The 20,810-nt window shown below is 40.3% G+C and overlaps 1 protein-coding gene across 1 annotated transcript in view; it reads right to left on the bottom strand.

The window, feature by feature from the left end:
- The window catches only part of TRPM1 (transient receptor potential cation channel subfamily M member 1), a 339,306-nt gene that overhangs the window by 78,899 nt on the left and 239,597 nt on the right, over nucleotides 1-20,810 (bottom strand). Inside the window, exons 2-8 of the mRNA XM_056572537.1 lie at nucleotides 18,251-18,330; nucleotides 17,432-17,627; nucleotides 14,642-14,855; nucleotides 13,993-14,117; nucleotides 12,604-12,775; nucleotides 10,670-10,844; nucleotides 8,432-8,555 (exon numbers count right to left, since the gene is read on the bottom strand). Coding sequence (XP_056428512.1) covers nucleotides 8,432-8,555; nucleotides 10,670-10,844; nucleotides 12,604-12,775; nucleotides 13,993-14,117; nucleotides 14,642-14,855; nucleotides 17,432-17,627; nucleotides 18,251-18,330 — 1,086 coding nt within the window. The remainder of the gene's footprint in view (nucleotides 1-8,431; nucleotides 8,556-10,669; nucleotides 10,845-12,603; nucleotides 12,776-13,992; nucleotides 14,118-14,641; nucleotides 14,856-17,431; nucleotides 17,628-18,250; nucleotides 18,331-20,810) is intronic.

The following is a 20,810-nucleotide window of genomic DNA, read 5'->3' as shown; positions in this document are numbered from 1 at the left end:
GATATTAATACGTAATCTTCATGCCATATGTCTATGTCCTATAGAACTAACCTTCTTCTGCAGGAAATTTGCTAGTCTTTTGCTATGTGACTGTTAACTGTAGTATAAAATTTTATATACCGTATATACTCGAGTATAAGCCGACCCGAATATAAGCCTAGGGTGGGAAATACATTATCCCTCCCTGTCATCATCCCTCCCTGTCATCATCCCTCCCTGTCATCATCCCTCCCTGTCATCATCCCCCCTGTCATCATCACCTCCTGTCATCATCACCCCCTGTCATCATCACCCCCTGTCATCATCACCCCCTGTCATTATCACCCCCACCATCATCACCCCCGCCATCATCACCCCCTGTCATTATCACCCCCGTCATCATCACCCCCGCCATCATCACCCCCTGTCAATCCCCCCATCATCATCACCCTCTGTCAATACCCCCGTCATCATCCAGACCCCCCTTTTGTTTTCTACTCACCTCCCCAGTTGTTGCTTTCTAAGTGGGGAGGGTGAGCCGGTCCGGGCAGTCCATCTTCACCGGGAGTCCTTCTTCCGTGCTCCAGGCCGGCCCCGCACTAGTGACGCTGCATTGACGAAGATGCGCAGGTATGTCAATGTGTAGCAGACGTCCATGATGTCAGGGGTGTCCCTGCGCGTCGTCGTCAATGCAGTGTCACTAGTCTGGGGCCGACTAAAAGCGGAGAAGAGAGCCTCCCGGTGAAAATGGATGGCCCGGACCGGCTCACCCTCCCCACTGGACGGTCCCTGCAGCGTAGATGTATATACGGTAACATTTCATTGCTTCAATGCTGCAAACAATGTATAGTCCTATAATTTTTAAAGCATTCATGAGCATGGCAATTCTCTGTGCAGTATGCAACATGGAACTGCATGACGCATTTATGTTTAGAATGCTGGCGGTGCTAGGCTTCGGACAGATGTGATCGTCACGCCCCGTCACATTTTTTAAAAATCAACTGGTGCATGAAAGTTAAATAAATTTGTAAATTACTTTTATTAAAAAATCTTAATCCTTCCAGTACATATCAGCTACTGTTATGATTCACAGGACCTTCTTTTATTTTTGAATTTCCTTTCTGTCTGACCACAGTGCTCTCTGCTGACACCTCTGTCTATTTTAGGAACTGTCCAGAGCAGGAGAGGCATTCTATGGGGATTTGCTCCGACTCTGGACAATTCCTAAAATGGAGAGAGCTGTCAGCAGAGAGCACTGTGGTCAGGCAGAAAGGAAATTTAAGAAAAAAAAGAACTTCCTGTGGATGATACAGCAGCTAAGTACTGGAAGGATTAAGATTTTATTAATAAAATAAATTTTCAAATCTGTTTAACTTTCTGGCACCAGTTGATTTAAAATTTTTTTTTTCCAGTGGAGTACCCCTTTAACCCCTTAAGGACCAAGGACGTACTGGTACGTCCTTGGTCCTGCTCTCCTGATATAACGCGGGGTTACACAGTAACCCCGTGTCATATCACGGCGGGCCCGGCGTCATAGTGAAGCCGGGACCCGCCTCTAATAGAGCGCAGCGCCGATCGCGGTGCCGCGCGCTATTAACCCTTTAGCTGCGCGCTCAGAGCTGAAAGCGGCTAAAAGCGAAAGTGAAAGTTGCCGGCTAGCTCAGTCGGGCTGTTTGGGATAGCCGCGGCTAATCGCGCCATCCCGAACAGCTTACAGGACAGCGGGAGGGCCCCTATCTGCCTCCTCGCTGTCCGATCGCCGAATGACTGCTCAGTGCCTGAGATCCAGGCATGAGCAGTCATGCGGCAGAATCGTCGATCACTGGTTTCCTATGAGAAACCAGTGATCAATGATGAAGATCAGTGTGTGCAGTGTTATACTGCACTGCAAAAAAAAAGTGAAAAAAAAAAAGTGAATAAAGATCATTTAACTCCTCCCCTAGTAAAAGTTTGAATCACTCCCCTTTTCCTGACGTCATTACAAAGTAGAATTGGTGGCGCAAAAAATAAGCCATCATATGGATTTTTAGGTGCAAAATTGAAAGAGTTATGATTTTTAAAAGGCAAGGAGCAAAAAACGAAAATGCAAAAACGGAAAAAACCCCGGTCCTTAAGGGGTTAATGTCTGTGGGAGATATATGGAGGGGGCGTGGTGGCTGTGGTTGCTCGTAATCCGACACGGTGTGGAGTTCACTCTGTGCATGCGGATTACTGGTGGATATGATGTATAGGGGCGAAGTACCCCTTTAAATGGGTACTCCAAAGGATAGGGGATAAGATGTTAGATCGTGGGGGTTCCGCCAGTGGGGAACCCCGTGATCTCTGGGCCAGCAGCGTCAGCATCTGGAACATGGAAGCTTGCAGCTTCCACGTTCATGATGTCACAACACGCCCCCACCATTCATGTCTATGGGAGGGGGCGTGACGGCTAGTACATAGCCATCACACCTCCTCCAATAGACCTGAATGGAGGGGGCCTGGCTGCTTGCATCGCCAGTCATCAGCATGGAGTGGAGTTCGCTCTGTGCACTGAATGACAAGGGTGCCGCAGTGGAGATCGTGGGGGTCCCCAGCAGCAAAACCTCTGCAATCTTACATCTTATCCCCTATCCATTGGATAGGGGATAAGATGTTTTCAGCGGAGTACCCCTTTAATATCTATACCTTGGCTACAAAAGTGAGTAAATCCCTAGGTGTAAATGTACAAATTGGGCCCAATTAGCTATTTGCCCACCCTGGTGTCATATGACTCGTTAGTGTTACAAGGTCTAAGGTGTAAATAGGAAGCAGTGGTCTTAAATTTGGTGTTATTGCTCTCAGTGTCCAATACTGGTCTCTAGAAGTCCAACATGGCACCTCATGGCAAGGAACTCTCTGAGGAACTGAAAATAAGAATTGTTGCTCTATATAGAAGATAGCTTAGGCTATAAGAAGATTGCCAAGACCATGAAACTGAGCTCTTTATGGTGGGCAAGACCATACATTGGTTTCACAGGACAGGTTCCACTCAGAGGAAGCCTCGCCATGGTTGACCAAAGAAGTTAAGTGCACGTGCTCAGTCTCATATCCAGAGGTGTTCTTTGATAAATAGACTTACAGTCATGGTCTAAATGTTGGCACCCCTGAAATTTTTCAAGAAAATTAAGTATTTCTCCTAGAAAGGATCGCAGTAACACATGTTTTGCTATAAACATATTTACTCCTTTTGTGTGTATTGAAACTAAACCAGAAAAAGGGAGGAAAAAAAGCTAATTGGACATAATGTCACACCAAACTCCAAAAATGGACTGGACAAAATTATTGGCAGCCTTTCAAAATTGTGGATAAATAAGATTATTTCAAGCATGTGATGCTCTTTTAAACTCACCTGGGCCAAGTAACAGGTGTGGGCAATATAAAAATCACACCTGAAAGCAGATGAAAAGGAGAGAAGTTCACTTAGTCTTTGCATTGTGTGTCTGTGTGTGCCACACTAAGCATGGGCAACAAAAGAGAAGAAAACAGTCTGAGGACTTGAGAATCAAATTGTGGAAAAATATCAACAATCTCAAGGTTACAAGTCCATCTCCAGAGATCTAGATTTGCCTTTGTCCACAGTGTGCAACATTATCAAGAAGTTTGTAAACCATGGCACTGTAGCTAATCTCCCTGGGCGTGGACAGAAGATAAAAATTGATGAAAGGTGTCAAAAGAGGATAGTCTGGATGGTGGATAAGCAGCCTCAAACAAGTTCCAAAGATACTGTCCTGCAAGCTCAGGGAGCATCAGTGTCAGCGCGAACTATCCGTCGACATTTAAATGAAAAGAAACGCTATGGCAGGAGATCCAGGAGTACCCCACTACTGACACAGAGACATAAAAAAGCAAGATTACATTTTGCCAAAATGAACTTGAGTAAGCCAAAATCCTTCTGGGAAAACGTCTTGTGGACAGATACTTTTTGGTAAAGCACATCATTCTACTGTTTACAGCAGGACAATGACCCCAAACATAAGTCAAAAAGCAACCAGAAATGGATGGCAATAAAGCGCTGGAGAGTTCTAAAAGTGGCCAGCAATGAGTCCAGATCTAAATCCCATTGAACACATGTGGAGAGATCTTAAAATTGCTGTTGGGAAAAGTTGCCCTTCCAATAAGAGAGACCTGGAGCAGTTTGCAAAGGAAGAGTGGTCCAACATTCCGGCTGAGAGGTGTAAGAAGCTTATTGATGGTTATAGGAAGCGACTGATTTCAGTTATTTTTTCCAAAGGGTGTGCAACCAAATATTAAGTTAAAGGGGTATTCCAGGCCAAAACTTGTTTTCATATATCAACTGGCTCCGGAAAGTTAAACAGATTTGTAAATTACTTCTATTAAAAAATATTAATCCTTCCAATAGTTATTAGCTTCTGAAGTTGAGTTGTTGTTTTCTGTCTAACTGCTCTCTGATGACTCACGTCCCGGGAGCTGTGCAGTTCCTATGGGGATATTCTCCCATCATGCACAGCTCCAGGGACGTGACATCATCATTGAGCAGTTAGACAGAAAACTTCAGAAGCTAATAACAATTGGAAGGATTAAGATTTTTTTTTAATAGAAGTAATTTACAAATCCTTTTAACTTTCCAGAGCCAGTTGATATATATAAAAAAAGGTTTTACCTGGAATACCCCTTTAAGGGGGCCAATAATTTTGTCCAGACCATTTTTGGAGTTTGGTGTGACATTATGTCCAATTTGCTTTTTTTCCTCCCTTTTTTGGTTTAGTTCCAATACACACAAAGGGAATAAACATGTGCATAGCAAAACATGTGTTACTGCAAGCCTTTTATGTGAGAATACTTCATTTTCTTGAAAAATTTCAGGGGTGCCAACATTTACGGCCATGACTGTTGGAGTGCTGCCAGTATTGTTGCAGAGGTTAAGGGTGGGTCAGCCTCTCAGTGCTCAGACCATACCAGACCGCACCCTACATCAAATTGGTCTGCACGTCTGTCGTTCTAGAAGGAAGCCTCTTCTAAAGATGATGTACAAGAAAGCCCACAGTTTTCTGACGACAAGCAAACTTTACTTGAACCATTTCCTGTGGTCCGTTAAGACCAAGATAAACTTATTTGGTTCATATGGCAATCAGGTAAAGAGTATAAAAACAAGTGTGTCTTGCCTACAGTCAAGCATGGTGGTGGGGGTGTCATGGTCCGGACTGCATGAGTGCTGCTGGCACTAGGGACCTATAGTTCATGGAGGGAACCATTAAAGCCAACATACACTGTGACATATTGAAGCAGAGGATGTTCCCCTTCCTTCGGATTCTGGGTCACACGGTAGAATTTCAACATGATGATAACCCCAAACACACCTTCAAGATGACCACTGCCTTGCTAAAGAAGCTAAAGGTAAAGGTAATAGACTGGACAAGCATGTCTCCAAAACTATACCCTATTGAGCAACTGTGGGGCATTCTCAAATGGAAGGTGGGGGAGTGCAAGGTCTCTAACATCCACCAGCTCTGTGATGCTGCCATGGAGAAGTGGAAGAGGACTCCAGTGGCAACCTGTAAAGCTCTGGTGAACTCCATGCCCAAGAGACTTAAGGAAATGCTGGGAAATAAGGGTGACCACACAAAATATTGACACTTTGGGCCAAATGCGGACATTTCCACTTTGGGGTGTCAAGGTTTAGACATTAATGGCTGTGTTGAGTTATGTTGAGGGGACGCAACATTAAATTATACAGGCTGTGCACTCATTACTTTAAATTTTAGCAGAGTGTTAGTTGTTTAATCACATTAGGCTCCTTTCACACTATGAATTTCTCCGTTTACAAACTTCCGTCACATGTTCCGTCACTACAGCTGCAAAACCCGGCAGTTACAAAACCCCTGACGGCCGTGACTAAATTGCATTGCAGCCTATGGGTTTTGTAACTGCCCGTTTGCACCCGTATATGCCCGTAATTCATTACGGGCGTTATACAGTGACGGGACATTGTGGCGGATAATTGTGTGTATAAAATAGGTTTATAACTTTTTTGTTCAGTACTACATTATAGAAATGGTAATGTTGGGTACGGCAAAACTGCATAAAAAAAAAATAATATATATATTACATATAAGGGGGGGGGGGGGGGGGAAGATAGTGGATTAAAAAGGAATAAGACCTGCTCGGTAAAAGTCCACCTCAAAATCAGCATGGAATTTGTTGAGCTGTTTTTGGGGCTGATTGCAAGGTGATTTTTCTTGGGACTTTTCTAGTGCTTTAAAAAAATGCTTTTTTGAACAATATTAATTTAACGTGTCATCTTGTCACTATTGGTTTTGGCTTCAAAAACTGCATCAAAAACTATCGTTTTACACAAGGTATATAGAACTGCTTCACCTGCCACCTAAGTGTCAGGGCTGGATCCAGATTTTAATGTAGTCAGGTCTATTCACTATGAAAACTTCTTGTGTTGAGGCGTTCTTCATCATGGACATTTTTGACCTGAAGTTGCACAGCACTAGACAGTAATACTCTCTTTTGGTGGCCAAGGCATAGTTGTCAAAATGTGAATTTGTGTGTCCCATTGTTTGGTTCCCTATTCTATAATGTCCATTACATTGGTATCTGTTGTCAGTTGCCTCGTCTCTTGTTTAAATATACTGTCCCTTGTGTTGAATGGTTGTGTGCCCTTTTCAGTGGTGCCCAGCTGTTTCTCCCTTCTGTGTGGCATATTGGGTGTTTTATGTACATTTCATTTTTTTGGTGTCTGTATATTCAAATTTTTTTTATGGATCATGAAAAATTGTTGTTTTGCATATTCTAGTGCTTCACAAGAAAACTGTACTATTTAATCAGAGGACATTCCCTTTAATGATCCTCCAATGAGATTAATCCTAGAATGTCTTTCTGTATTAGGGAGATTATACTGCATGGAACTGACCTAAAAAAATATGCAAAACTACTACAGAGATCATTAATAATATTATACTCCATAATTGCAAAGAAAAGGGGCAATATTCAATATCTTATAAATTCTAGAATTACACCAGTAATAGCTTTAAAAATGTGTCTGAATTTAAAGATGTCTTCTTTCATAGCAATGTATTATATTGTAAATTATTATCCAGCCTTCTGTTCTATTTTACAGAGTCAGCTGATAATCATTTGACTGCAATAAACTGGTTAAAGTCTTAAGAATTATTAGCATTTTTATTGTAAAAACAACATACAGCTGCCTCTTTGTAGGATTCTTTCTGTATGACTGCTTTGGTAAATCCACACTTGTTTGCAAATTAGACATGGCCCCATGACCCGCTAGACACTGATGGTATGCCGGGAAGAGGAATGTTCTCATTGTACGCTGAATAATGACACAGTGACTTGTCACACAGACAGGACAGATGGAACAGACAAATCTTTATTAGAAGACACGAGGATATGATATTTTATCCATATCCAAATAGATTATCAAACATAAAAAAATAGAGAAAATCACTATAAAATATTTTACTAATGCTTGGCACACAAACCAGTGCTATTTTCACAAGGGTTTATTACAGTTCCACATGAAAGACATACTCAAAGGGTCTATACAGGAGTAGAAAAGACCTGATAATTTCTTCCATAAACAGCCCCACACTGCAACCTGAAGACAACCTGAGGACAACCTGAGGACAACCTGAGGACAAGAGTTTTGCTATTTCTGGAAGAAAGCAACAATGTTTTCCCTCTAAAGCTACAAATGGGATCAGATCCCACAGATAAACCTTTTCTCCAAAGACTTATGAAGGCATTTAATAAGCAGCAATCCCAGTGTGCCTTATATAGGCCATGGGGGAGATTTATCAAAACCTGTGCAGAGGAAGAGTGGTGCAGTTGCCCATAGCAACCAATCAGATTGCTTCTTTCATTTTCCACAGGCCTCTAAAGAGGCCTGTGGAAAATGAAAGAAGCAATCTGATTGGTTGCTATGGGCAACTACACCACTCTTCCTCTGCACAGGTTTTGATAAATCTCCCCACATATGACTGAAGCTTGAATATTTACAACAGTCCCGTATATTTATTAAGTAAAGGATGATACCTGCTTTTGTAGAGGCAGTCACCACTGTTAGGGTCCATTTACACCGAGCAAATTTGCTGAATTTTCTCTCTGGACGTGCAATCTTCCTGCATGGAGCAGAAATTATCTGGATTTGGCGCCTATATTTACGACAATCTGCTGCAGAAATAAGAGCTGTCCCAATGACAGACAGGACTTCTCTAGCAGATTTCACCAGAAAATTGAACATGTTCAATCTTCTGCCTAAATTCCTTTCCTGGTCTGACGTTCCGCTATGGAACTAACGATGTGTAAACAGAACAGCAGATTCCAATAAAGATTAATGGGAGGCTGCTGCAAGTGGATTTTCCATAGTATGAATGGGGCCTAAGTGTCAAGCTGCTCAGCACCAAGGTCTAGCACATATATAGTCATACTGCTAAGTTGGTCTTACCAGTTCCTTTTTCTTCATACATTCCATTAGGACAATGAAAAGCTGGTGAGCCTGATTCCGACTGTAGTTAAATGTTTTCTGAATGGTAACAAGAAGCTGATCACGAAGAGATTCACTGATTATCCTAAAAAACACCACAAAGTACAAAAATTGCCAGAGCAAGAAATGTTTTGTTCTCACTTAGATGGTAAATACTCATACTCCAAGTCACTGTTCTAAAATAAATTAGTCTGATATCTATTTATTTTAAAGTTGTAAAAAGTTAGTTTCCAATCACTTTTCTACCTTTTATAATTTTTTTTGTTAACAGGACTAAGCTGTATTTACCAAGCACGAGGATTAAAGGGGTCACGCCCCCTCCCATAGGCTTACATTGAGGGGCGGAGCGTGAAATCACATGGGGGCGGAGCCATGACGTCACAACGCTCCGTCCCCGTTATCGACAGTTACCAGACCCGGAGCGAACACGCTCCGGGGACTGATTCTAATGGGGTGCTGCGTGCAAGATCATGGGGGTCCCCAGTAGTGGGACCCCTGCGATCAGGCATCTTATCCCCTACCGTTTGGATAGGGGATAAGATGTCTTAGTGCCGAAGTACCCCTTTAAACATGGGTCAATTTCTCAAAACCAGCGTTTTTTATGCTGGTCTTGATGAAAAGTAAATTGGTTGAAGATGGACCTATTTTAGGTGCAAGCCTCTTGAAAATTGGCTCACCTTTTCATTGTCCTTGCACCAGACTGAAATCTATGCCAGCTAAAACAGCTGAGCTAGATTTCAGGCATAATTTATGCTGGTTTTTGGCGTAATTTATATTGACAAAGAAACTTGAGAGAAGGGGTCTGGCACCGCCACTGCAGTGTAAGGCTATGTTTCTACTTGTTTTTTTTTGTCCTGCGTTTTTTGTGTGAAAGAAACGCAAGAAAAACGTCTGAAAAAACGCCAGTGCAATTGCTGCCATTTTTTTAATTTGTGAGGAAATTGCATTATAATTTAATGAAATTCATATTTTTTATAACAAAATTTTTATACATTTTTAAACAGGGATCAATTTATATGGACGGGCAGTGCACTAAAAATGTAGCTGACAATAATAAAAATGTAGTGTGTGTGTGTGTGTGTGTGTGTTTTTAACTTTTTTCCTTTTTTTAAATATTTTTTTAGGTAGTACTACTACTCCCAGCATGGAACACACTGTTCCATGATGGGAGTAGTAGTTCCTGTACTAATAGACAGATCCCCCGGGTGTCACTCTTGACACCCGTTGCGATCCTCCTTTATAATGTATAGATGCGGCAGGCCGCTCTTCTATGGTCCCCTGCACTGATGTATATATACACCTATTCATATTTCACGCAGAGAGTTGTGATTGGCTGGAACCATCCGGCCAATCACAGCTCTCTGCGAAAATATGAATAGGTGTATATATACGTCAGTGCAGGGGACCAGAGAAGAGCGGCCGGCTGCAACTATACATTTATACAGGAGGATTGCAATCAGAAGTACAAGTACTACTACTCCCATCATGGAACAGTGTAGTAATGCTACCTATAAAAAATAAAGAAAAAAAGTTACAAATATACACACACTACATTTTTATTGTTGTCAACTACATTTTAAGTGCCCTTCCCCCCACATAAATTGATCCCTGTTTTAAAAATTAATATAAATTTTGTTATAAAAAAAATTTTCTTATAAAAAAAAGATAAATTTCGTTAGGTACAATTTTTTCCTTCACTTCTGGATCCATTTTTTTTTTTTTTTTGGTAGCCAACATATTTTGAAAAAACGTCAAAGGGGCCAAATATGCAATTTCCCAAAAAACGCCAGAAAAAAAGGCAAAAAACGCCAGAAAAAATGTAAGAAAAAAAATGCCAAACGCTGGACAGTTCCTGACATGAACAGAGGTGTCAGCAGAGAGCACTGTGGTCAGACTGGAAAGAACTACATAACTTCTTCTGTAGTATACAGCAGCTGATAATGGAAGGCTTACAATGTTTAAAATAAGTAATTCACAAATCTGTTTGTTTAACTTTCTGGCACCAGGCGAGTACACCTTTAAGCCAAAACACTGCAAAGGGTGCAAAAAAAAAAATGTAGGTATGGCATTTCATAGTTCCCTATTAACTATCTGCTAATATATGGCCCACAAAATGCCATACAGCAAGTATAAGTTTCCTTGGGCATTTTTTGGACTGTTGGATAATTAAAGAATTCGACATAAAACGTGAAATCCTACCCTGCTTCCTCTGAGTATTTGTGAGCAAAGGACAGTATGTCAGAGGCTCGGCCACTTCCATCACAGACAACCACAGGGATCGGCGGCTCTTCACGCAGGCATTCCAGGACAATGGAGATAACATTAGGACCTCCTTCCACAATTAGTGCTACCACTGGCACACCTTGTCCTAGTCCTAGAACATAAGCAAAAAAAAAAAATACACTCAACTGTCAATTGAATTTGGATGGCAAGAATCAGAGAAACACAAATCATGATTTTATGCACAACATAAAAGTCATATGCAGCTAGTGGTCATACTGGTGCAGGAGATGACAGCTGAGCATCCCTTTGCTGTCCCTGCCTCCTGTTAATTCTCAGGCATAGGATGACAAAGGGAAACCCATGTGTCACAGTATCATACCCTAGAAATGTCAATAGAAGATTATATGGGAATTGCAAATAAAAAAAAACATAGTTTCTAAATAAATATAAAAAAAACTAAGTTTAAAACAAACAAAGTTTCTAAACAAATCTTAATGACATGGAAAACCTAAAGGTTTTCTCTAAGATTAGAAAAAATATTGATCTATCTATGTTTATTTCTTAGAAGTGACATCACATTTTCTTATCATACAATATATGATGACATCACATTTTTCTTATCATACAGTATATGATGACATCACATTTTTCTTATCACACAGTATATGATGACATCACATTTTCTTACCATACAGTATATGATGACATCACATTTTCTTATCATACAGTATATGATGACATCACATTTTCTTATCATACAGTATATGATGACATCACATTTTCTTATCATACAGTATATGATGAAATCACATTTTCTTATCATACAGTATATGATGACATCACATTTTCTTATCATACAGTTTATGATGACATCACATTTTCTTATCATACAGTATATGATGACATCACATTTTCTTATCATACAGTATATGATGACATCATATTTTCTTATCATACAGTATATGAAGACATCACATTTTCTTATCATACAATATATGATGACATCACATTTTTCTTATCATACAGTATATGATGACATCACATTTTCTTATCATACAGTATATGATGACATCACATTTTCTTATCATACAGTATATGATGACATCACATTTTCTTATCATACAATATATGATGACATCACATTTTTCTTATCATACAGTTTATGATGACATCACATTTTCTTATCATACAGTATATGATGACATCACATTTTCTTATCATACAGTATATGATGACATCACATTTTCTTATCATACAATATATGATGACATCACATTTTTCTTATCATACAGTATATGATGACATCACATTTTCTTATCATACAGTATATGATGACATCACTGTTTCTTGACTCTCACATTCTATTCTATATCTTAAGGGAGTACATGTAGGGAGGGATGTTCCAACTGAAATTAACTTATCCCCTATCAACAGGGGATAACTGTAAGATCGTGGGGGTTCCAAAGCTGGCACGATCTCCAGGACAGCACCCTGCCTAATATGTTTAAAATGAAGCAGTAGGTCCGCACATGCATCACTGCTCCATTCAATTTCTATGAAGGTGCCGGAGATAACCAAATACTCAACTAATCTCCAGTGGCTCTCTATTGACAGTAAATGGAGCAGCAGAAGGCGTGCTGACCCACCGCTCCATTTCAAATGAATTAGTGGGAGCACAGTTCGAGGGGGTGGGCTCTGTGGTTGGACCCCCTGTGCATAGGGAGTAAGTTAATTTAGGTCAGAATACCCCTGTCACATATATGAAGTGCAGAGTAGCACATGGACTGTTGGGCTTGAAACGATCATTACTATCAGTACAAAAAGAATTATTCTTGTAAAAGGGTATTTATGGACATACACAATACATGAAGAATGAAGGAGGTGGGATATCACTACACAATCACACTTACTTGTATTGATTTTCTGAAGTGATATGTGCTTTTCTAACTGGCGCCTCAACTTGACCTCTGCTCCATATTTTCCAAGCGTGCCATTATCCGCTAATATGAAGTGTGTATGAGTGTTGTTCAGCACAGATAATTTGCTCAGAGGATTTGACATTGTTTGATAAGGTTTTGTTACCTGGTAATAAAATGATTGACACAATTAATATGACAGTATTATTTGTAGAAAGGTTTTAACTAGTATATATATATATATATATATATATATATATATATATATGCAGTATTTTGTAGGTTTAGCTTTGTTTATTAGTTTTATAATTGTATAGTACTGTATAGTATGAACTTTCAATTTTAATAAAAGTTTAATATGAAATAAGAGTGGTTGGACATGTGGTACTGTAGGTTTAAATGTTCTTAAAAATCCAGAAGACAATACTTTAAATGCTATTGTCATATTAATTGTGTGAATATATATAATAATATAATAAACTAAATACCGTATTTTTCGCCCTGTAGGACGCACCGGCGTATAAGACGCACCCTATTTTTAGGTGCAAAATCCAAAAAATTTAAGATTTTGAACCCAATAGTGGTCTTCAACCTGCGAACCTCCAGATGTTGCAAAACTACAACTCCCAGCATGCCCGGACAGCCGTTGGCTGTCCGGGCATGCTGGGAGTTGTAGTTTTGCAAAATCTGGAGGTCCGCAGATTGAAGACCACTGCATAGGAGGTAATACTCACGTGTCCCCACCGCTCCGGACTCGTCACCGCTGCCCTGGATGTCGCTCCATCGCTGTCGCCGTGTCCCCGTCGCTCCGGAACGTCTCTGCTGCCGGCCGGGTATCCTCGCTCTCCGTCGCCACCATCACGTCGTTACGCACGCCGACGCACGTACGCGACAACGTGATGACGAGGAAGGTGAGCGCCAGCCATACTGGGGATCCCTGAACGGAGAAGACACCAAGGAGGCAGGTAAGGTCCCTATCAGTGTCCTGTAAGCACTAACCCGGCTATTCAGTTGGGCTGTTCGGGAACGCCGGGGTGAAATTGCGGCGGTCCCGAACAGCCCGACTGAACAGCCGGGTTAGTGTCACTTTCCCTTCAGACGCGGCGGTCAACTTTGATCGCCGCGTCTGAAGGGTTAATACAGGGCATCACCGCGATCGGTGATGTCCTGTATTAGCCGCGGGTCCCGGCCGTTGATGGCCGCAGGGACCGCCGCGATAGGGGTGTATTCGCCGTATAAGACGCACCGACTTTTTCCCCCCGGTTTTGGGGAAGAGCAAGTGCGTCTTATACGGCGAAAAATATGGGTAATACTGTCAAAAAATGCTGTATTAATTAAATCATACTGTCATAATAATTGTGTAAATAGGAATATATATCTTACATCTTTTCCTATAAGATCCTCCTTGTTTTCTACAATACCCCAAGGTGCAATTCCTATGGCACATATTCTTCCTCTGGACTTGGAAGAGTGGTCTTTCAAGGCATCACCCACATGACGAATTACACCTGCAATAGGTAATTTAAACCTGCTGCATTAATATCACTGCATTCGAACGAACAGAGTAAAAAGTTCATTGTCATTTCATACAAAAGGATTTATTTATTTATTTTACCAGATACAGTGTCACTCTAGCCAATGGGTTTTCCTAGGTATTGAATGCCAGTCCCAACCCCTTAATGGGACTAAGCTGCAATACCAGACATAGTCCATGTGCAAGAGTGGCGGTGCTGTCTCTGGGGAAAACAAAACAAACAAAAAAACTAATGTTTCATTAGCAAACAATTCTGCATTATGATGGGACATAGAGTAATATCTACAATACATCATTTCAAACAGCCTTCCTTTCGTGGAATCAAACAGAAATCAGGCCATATATATGTTATCCTGGACTGTATCATAAATATTTTAGGTAAATATTTGATCATACTCATTCTACTTCACTAAGCTCCCTATTTAACGACATGTAACTTCGTAACAGAATGTACACAACAATCCATGCTGCTTGTATACTGATATTAGAATTGCTCACCTGTACTGACACCCCCAGTGAATATCCAGGCCCCAGTGGTCATGGCAGCTTTAATTAACCCTTTCCCAAAGACTTGCTTTAGTTTAGGCTGCATCTCAAAGTTCTGGAGTCCACCATGTACAGAGATTAAAAGCTTTGGGAGTTCTAGCTGCCAATCTTTTACCATAAGGTTAAGTAGAGAGTCAGGCTTCGTATCATAAGATACCCGGATGTACTATAGGAAGACAATTACCATAGTAAAAGACAAGATTACTTAAAGGTATAGTGCATTTATGCAATATAGTAATGATTACCTGGTTTTAAAAAGAAACTTTCCCCAGTTTTCACAGGTAGCCCCAGTAACGTGCATCTGCTTGACATAGTCTCAGCTCTCTAAGGCTTGGTGGCCTTCTCTTGTGGTCATTTATTTCTGTATGCTAGGTGCCATAGACAATGCCAACTGTTCAGCTTTCATGGCTTATATATTCTCAAAGTGAAGCTTCACCTTACCAATTCCCCGTTCAGTATTCTCTGTATTATTCTGTGTCCACATTAGTGATGAATGTGCCTAAATGTATTCAAGAGGGTGCGGGATACTTAATCTGCTAACAGCCTTGTATCATCTAACCTTCTACTGCACTGTTTCACGTCAGGATTTCTCTGTCCTAATTACTGTGACAGGGTTCAGGTTTTACATGAATGCACCTTTTGTGTAAGATTTAGTAGGATTCAGAAACTGTGACCCCCCCCCTGATGGGAAACTGTGACCCTAGCCATAATCTCCGCAGCTCTGCATTGGTAAAATGAGAGTACTCAAGTAATGTACATAACCACAATACCATACATAAGCCAGTAAGAATAGAAACTGCTGCTGGCCATATACTACTGAATATTATACAGAAATCTTAGCTTAAATAATCCCTTGTATAATACAGAGTTGTATAATGTACTTTACTGAAAAATAAGTAAAGAAAAAAACATTTCAGGAGATGAAAAAAAACTACTGCAATGAAAAAGTGACGTACTTTCTCTATAGCAAGTTCCTACTTCCATTTCCAATTCTGGGTGGTGTCTTGAACCAAGCCGGACATTGGGGTGTAGAACAGTTTTTTATAGTTTGAGATAGAGTTGTGCCTGGAATAAGCACAATGCTATCAGGTGAGCGGAGTACCTTATACCTATTACTGTTTATTCACTGACCTCATGATATCTGTACTTTGAGCCCTCTTTGCTTTCATTTAAAAAAATAAAAAAAATAAATAGTATTAGTGATGAGTGGCATTGGCCATATTCAAATTTGCGATATTTCGCGGATATATAGAAGAATATTCGTCCTATATTCACGAATTTTGCGTATTCATTATATTCGCATATTCCCGTATTGGAGGAAGAAAACAGTGAGGGGGTGGGCAACTTTACTATTGGTTGCAAGGGATGTTGTTGATAACCTCTGACAAGTGTATTTGCATCATTCTAATTGGCCCACAAGTGAAAATAAGGAATATGCTAATATGCGCATATGCAGAAAAAAAGCGAATTTCAGTAATTTCGAATATATTCGCAAATTTGCAATAAAGAAAATCGAAATAGGAATATTCGCGCCCAACACTAGTTGCTATGAGCAACGCCTCCACTTCTCTCTTGCACTAGTTTTGATTAATCTCTCAATGTTAAAATTTTTACATTTTTAAGGTTTTGTTTACATCTGCGTTGGAGTCTGCATTCAGAGTTCCCATTACAGAATATGTTGGATTTATGGAAAAAAAAATTCCCGCCTTCCAGTATTCTTCATGTCAAAGCAACAGAAACCTCAGCAGGTTCCAACAAGCCCCATTATTATGGGGTCCAGTAGGAACCACTGGTATCCGTCATGCAACAGATCCGTAGTTTCCATGGTGTTTTTTAAAAGTATGAACACAGCTTAATGTATTCATCTTGAATTATATACCTTTATTAATATTAAATTGTCATTTGTTGGGATATTTATGGCATCAATAATAATTTAGTGAAACCTTTTCTATAAGTCCACCTATTTGAGAAGACGACTCCCTTATCCAGACTGGATTTCCTGTGGAAGATTTTTAGTCTACCATACATCATGCATTGTGGTCACCCCCATTTTCAAGATTTATTAAACGTATTAAAATTAGGCTCCATTTTGGAGGCATTTTTAACACATTAGTATTAGTTGTCCTCTATTATACTGTTATTACGCATATGGCCTTCACTTGCGTATGTGCAATACAGTACATATGTTGTGTAAGCTTGTGTTGCATGTGTAATGTGTGTGAAACTGCGTTTGTTCATACCACTGCTCCATATATTGTTATTATATTTCCCATACATTTTTATTTGAATGACTGCGTTTAAGTTAAAGGGGTATTCTGGGTTTATACATCTTATCCCCTATCCCGCTATCTCTGTGCAGCCCCAGAAATTCTATGCCGGGCGCTGCCTTCGAGAATAGGGACTTGATGTTATAGCCACGCCCCCTAGTGATGTCACGCCCCCTCCATTCATGTCTATGTGAGGGGGCGTGACAGACGTCACGCCCCCTCCCATAGACATAAATGGAGGGGGCATGTAGTGACATCAATAGGGAGCGTGGCCGCAACGTCACGTCCCTGTCTTTGATGCAGCGCCAAGCGGCGGGACCCCTGCGATCATACATCTTATTCCCTATCCTTTTGGATACCCCTTTAAGGCCCCTATTAAAAGTAGACTTCAGTTAAAAATAAGTAAAGTTTGTATAGATGTAGTTTCTTAATTTGTACATAACTTCTCTAATACAATTCACCCACTGGTACTTACCATGGCTTTATTTGAATGTCCTCCACCCTGAAACTCCAGTATTCCAAATGCATCTGTGGGATTCAGTTGTGTGTGTTTACCTATGGACCATTTTTCAGGCACAGCTTCCAATTGTTTGTTGTCTTCTCCAATCTTGTTGGCTATTGCATTCTGAGGAGCTGGGACATGCTGTGTAATGAGCTGACCACAGCAACATCTGAAAGCAATGCAGCACCAGTTTATGACAGATCTGCTACCTATTCATATTATATATATATATATATATATATATATATATATATATATATAATACTGCACATTTCTTCCACATGTTTAGGTATTACAGGAAATGCTGTATGACTTGTAGAGAACTGAGATTTAAAGGGGTACTCCGCCCCTAGACATCTTATCCCCTATCGAAAAGATAGGGGATAAGATGTCTGATTGCGGGGGCGAACTCTCTCTCTCTCCCCCCCCCCCCCCCCGGTCAGACATTGTATCCCCTATCCTTTGGATAGGAGATAAGATGTCTAGGAGCAGAGTACCCCTTTAACTTCTGTTGCTTAGATAAATGACATGCATATAGGAAAAAAAGGAATTGCAGACAATAAAATTACATTATCATATGAATTACATTATGAGATGATTTTAATTCCCATCAGTGACCCTACAAATACACTAGCAAGCAACAGTCTGCAATGTCACACATTTTATGGCATAAAGATTATGTATGGGTAAATAATTGAATAAATGGAATCAGAGGAAATACTTAACTATAAATCATTTAATAACATGTACATTTATATTAGTCATAAGAGGAAAAGACAAAGTGGCGGGTACCTGTTGCTGTCTTTGCTGTTGGCAACTATGTAGATGCATTCTCTTTTGAAAAATGTCTTTTCTATCCAAGCCTTTTGACCCTGTTAAAAAGAAACATAATACAGTAAGCAGATGTAACTGTTTGCCCTCTTTTTGGGAAACCATAACTTACAATATGTCATAGACTGAGAAATGTTAAATTTAATCCTAAGAAGCATTTCATAGATACATTAGAGCCAAAGACATTGTTAGTCATGATATTGATTTATCAGTCTGGTAAGTATGATATCTAGATATTAAAGGGGTACTCCGCCCCTAGACATCTTATCCCCTATCCAAAGGGACCCGAGTGATCTCCCTGTTGCACGTTTAGAACGTTGGGTGCAGCACCGGAAGCTCGTGATGTCATGGCCAAGCCCCCTCAATGCAAGTCTATGCCCCCTCCCATAGGGGTCGCGGCCGTGACATCATGAATGGGGCGTAACCTGGACATCATGAGCCTCCGAGCCGCATCCCCAGTCATCCGACACGGAGTGATGTTGACTCTGTGCGCCGGATGTCTGGGGTGCTGAAACCAAGATCGCGGGGGTCCCCAGCGGTGGGACCCCTGCGATCAGACATCTTATCCCCTATCCTTTGGATAGGGGATAAGATGTCTAGGGGCGGAGTACTATTTTAACTCCACTGGACTATCTTTTGAAGTTTTAACATACAAGCTAATAGTATAGAATTGAGGATTGTCACAAAATATTGTCACTAAATATTTACCTGCCAACAGTGATGAAAACCTTTAAAGGTACTGCCTGGCCAAACTGATACACTGTGTTATGCCTAGTACAAGGTCTAAAGGGTGGAACAAATACTTCTCCTAATTTATCCTGTTGTCTGGCACCATTCTCTCAGTCCCTACCCTAGGCACACAGTGCATCAGTTTTACTAGAACATGCATGACTATAAACAGAAGGCTGATGACAGAAAAATACCTTTTAGTCTGCTCTTATATTATTTCCTTTGTATTTCTTTATCTTAGGATAGAATAACTCCAACACTGGATAAAAAGACTATTTATCCAAATGCATACTCATAGGTTCATGTGAAATTCTGATTGTGATTCCCATTGGGAACAGTAAGTGATGAATATATAAAAGAAGCAATAAAAAAGCAAATTACGTTTCTTATTGACCAACCTTCACCCTTCTAGGAACAGTGTTTTTTAAAGTGTGTGCTCTCTTAAAGTTATTTTATCTAGGCAGGCCTAGAGTTCATCAATATCAGTAAGGGCATCTGCAGATGGCAGTGAAAAAGGCCAGGTTTATTTACAGAATTTTTTTGAGTAAATGAGATTTTTAATAAAAATGTATTAGTAAAGGGAAACTCTGATAACATAATAGAATTACAATGACAACTTATCAGAGGAGTCCTTTAGTATATCTAATTCAGCAAGCTGCCTATAGGAGTTTATATTATCAATGTGTTACACCATACAATCTCCAACTCCTTGTTGACTAAGGGCCCTTTTAGACAGCCCGACAAGAGGCAGCAAACTAGTGCCCAACACTTGCTTGCATATACCAAGGCTCAATCAGTCATATGGCTTGCGATGTGCAGCTGATAACTATGATCTTATTGGTCGCCCAAGAGAGCATTGATTTGTTCATCAGCTTATTGCTGGTCCATTTTCATTGGCTTTTTTATTGGGAATGAGCATTTTTACAATGTTCATTTTCTAAAAAAGTGACCCATGTAAAAGGGCCTTAAAGCTCCATTTCACACTTAGCAAGTGCTTCTTACGGCCATATGGCCGGAAGAAGCACTAGCTAAGTGCGAAACAGAGCTTGTTGCCTATCTGTACCCCCCGCTTTCACCCCTCTTCCCCATTTGTTATGTGAGTATTACATGCTGAATAAAGCTTGAAGACAGATTATGGTGAGTGGCCGGCTTTCTTTCTTCTTCTAGTTACATTGATTCATGAATACTACTTGCAGCCAGACCACCGCCATTAATTATTTGTAATACCTGCCCGAGCCCCAGAACCAGATCTCTTGATAAGACCATAGTGCCGAACATGTCTCTTTGTTGATGTAGTAATTAAAGATCTGACTGTAAGGGAAGGTTGTTAAAGGAACTGTATGGGATCAGGCAATTGGACCTTCTTAGTTTTCAATAAACATTCTCATCCATAGGTGGTTTCTGGTATTGCACCTCATTCATGTGGGGCTGAGCTGCAATACCGTACAAAGCCTAGTACAAGGTCTAAAGGGTGGAACAAATACTTCTCCTAATTTATCCTGTTGTCTGGCACCATTCTCTCAGTCCCTACCCTAGGCACACAGTGCATCAGTTTTACTAGAACATGCATGACTATAAACAGAAGGCTGATGACAGAAAAATACCTTTTAGTCTGCTCTTATATTATTTCCTTTGTATTTCTTTATCTTAGGATAGAATAACTCCAACACTGGATAAAAAGACTATTTATCCAAATGCATACTCATAGGTTCATGTGAAATTCTGATTGTGATTCCCATTGGGAACAGTAAGTGATGAATATATAAAAGAAGCAATAAAAAAGCAAATTACG

The sequence above is a fragment of the Hyla sarda genome, chromosome 4 (assembly GCF_029499605.1).
Source record: "Hyla sarda isolate aHylSar1 chromosome 4, aHylSar1.hap1, whole genome shotgun sequence".
NCBI classification, from domain to species: domain Eukaryota; kingdom Metazoa; phylum Chordata; class Amphibia; order Anura; family Hylidae; genus Hyla; species Hyla sarda.
The sequence above is the reverse complement of the archived record's forward strand: the minus strand, read 5'-3'. Positions and strand labels throughout refer to the sequence as shown.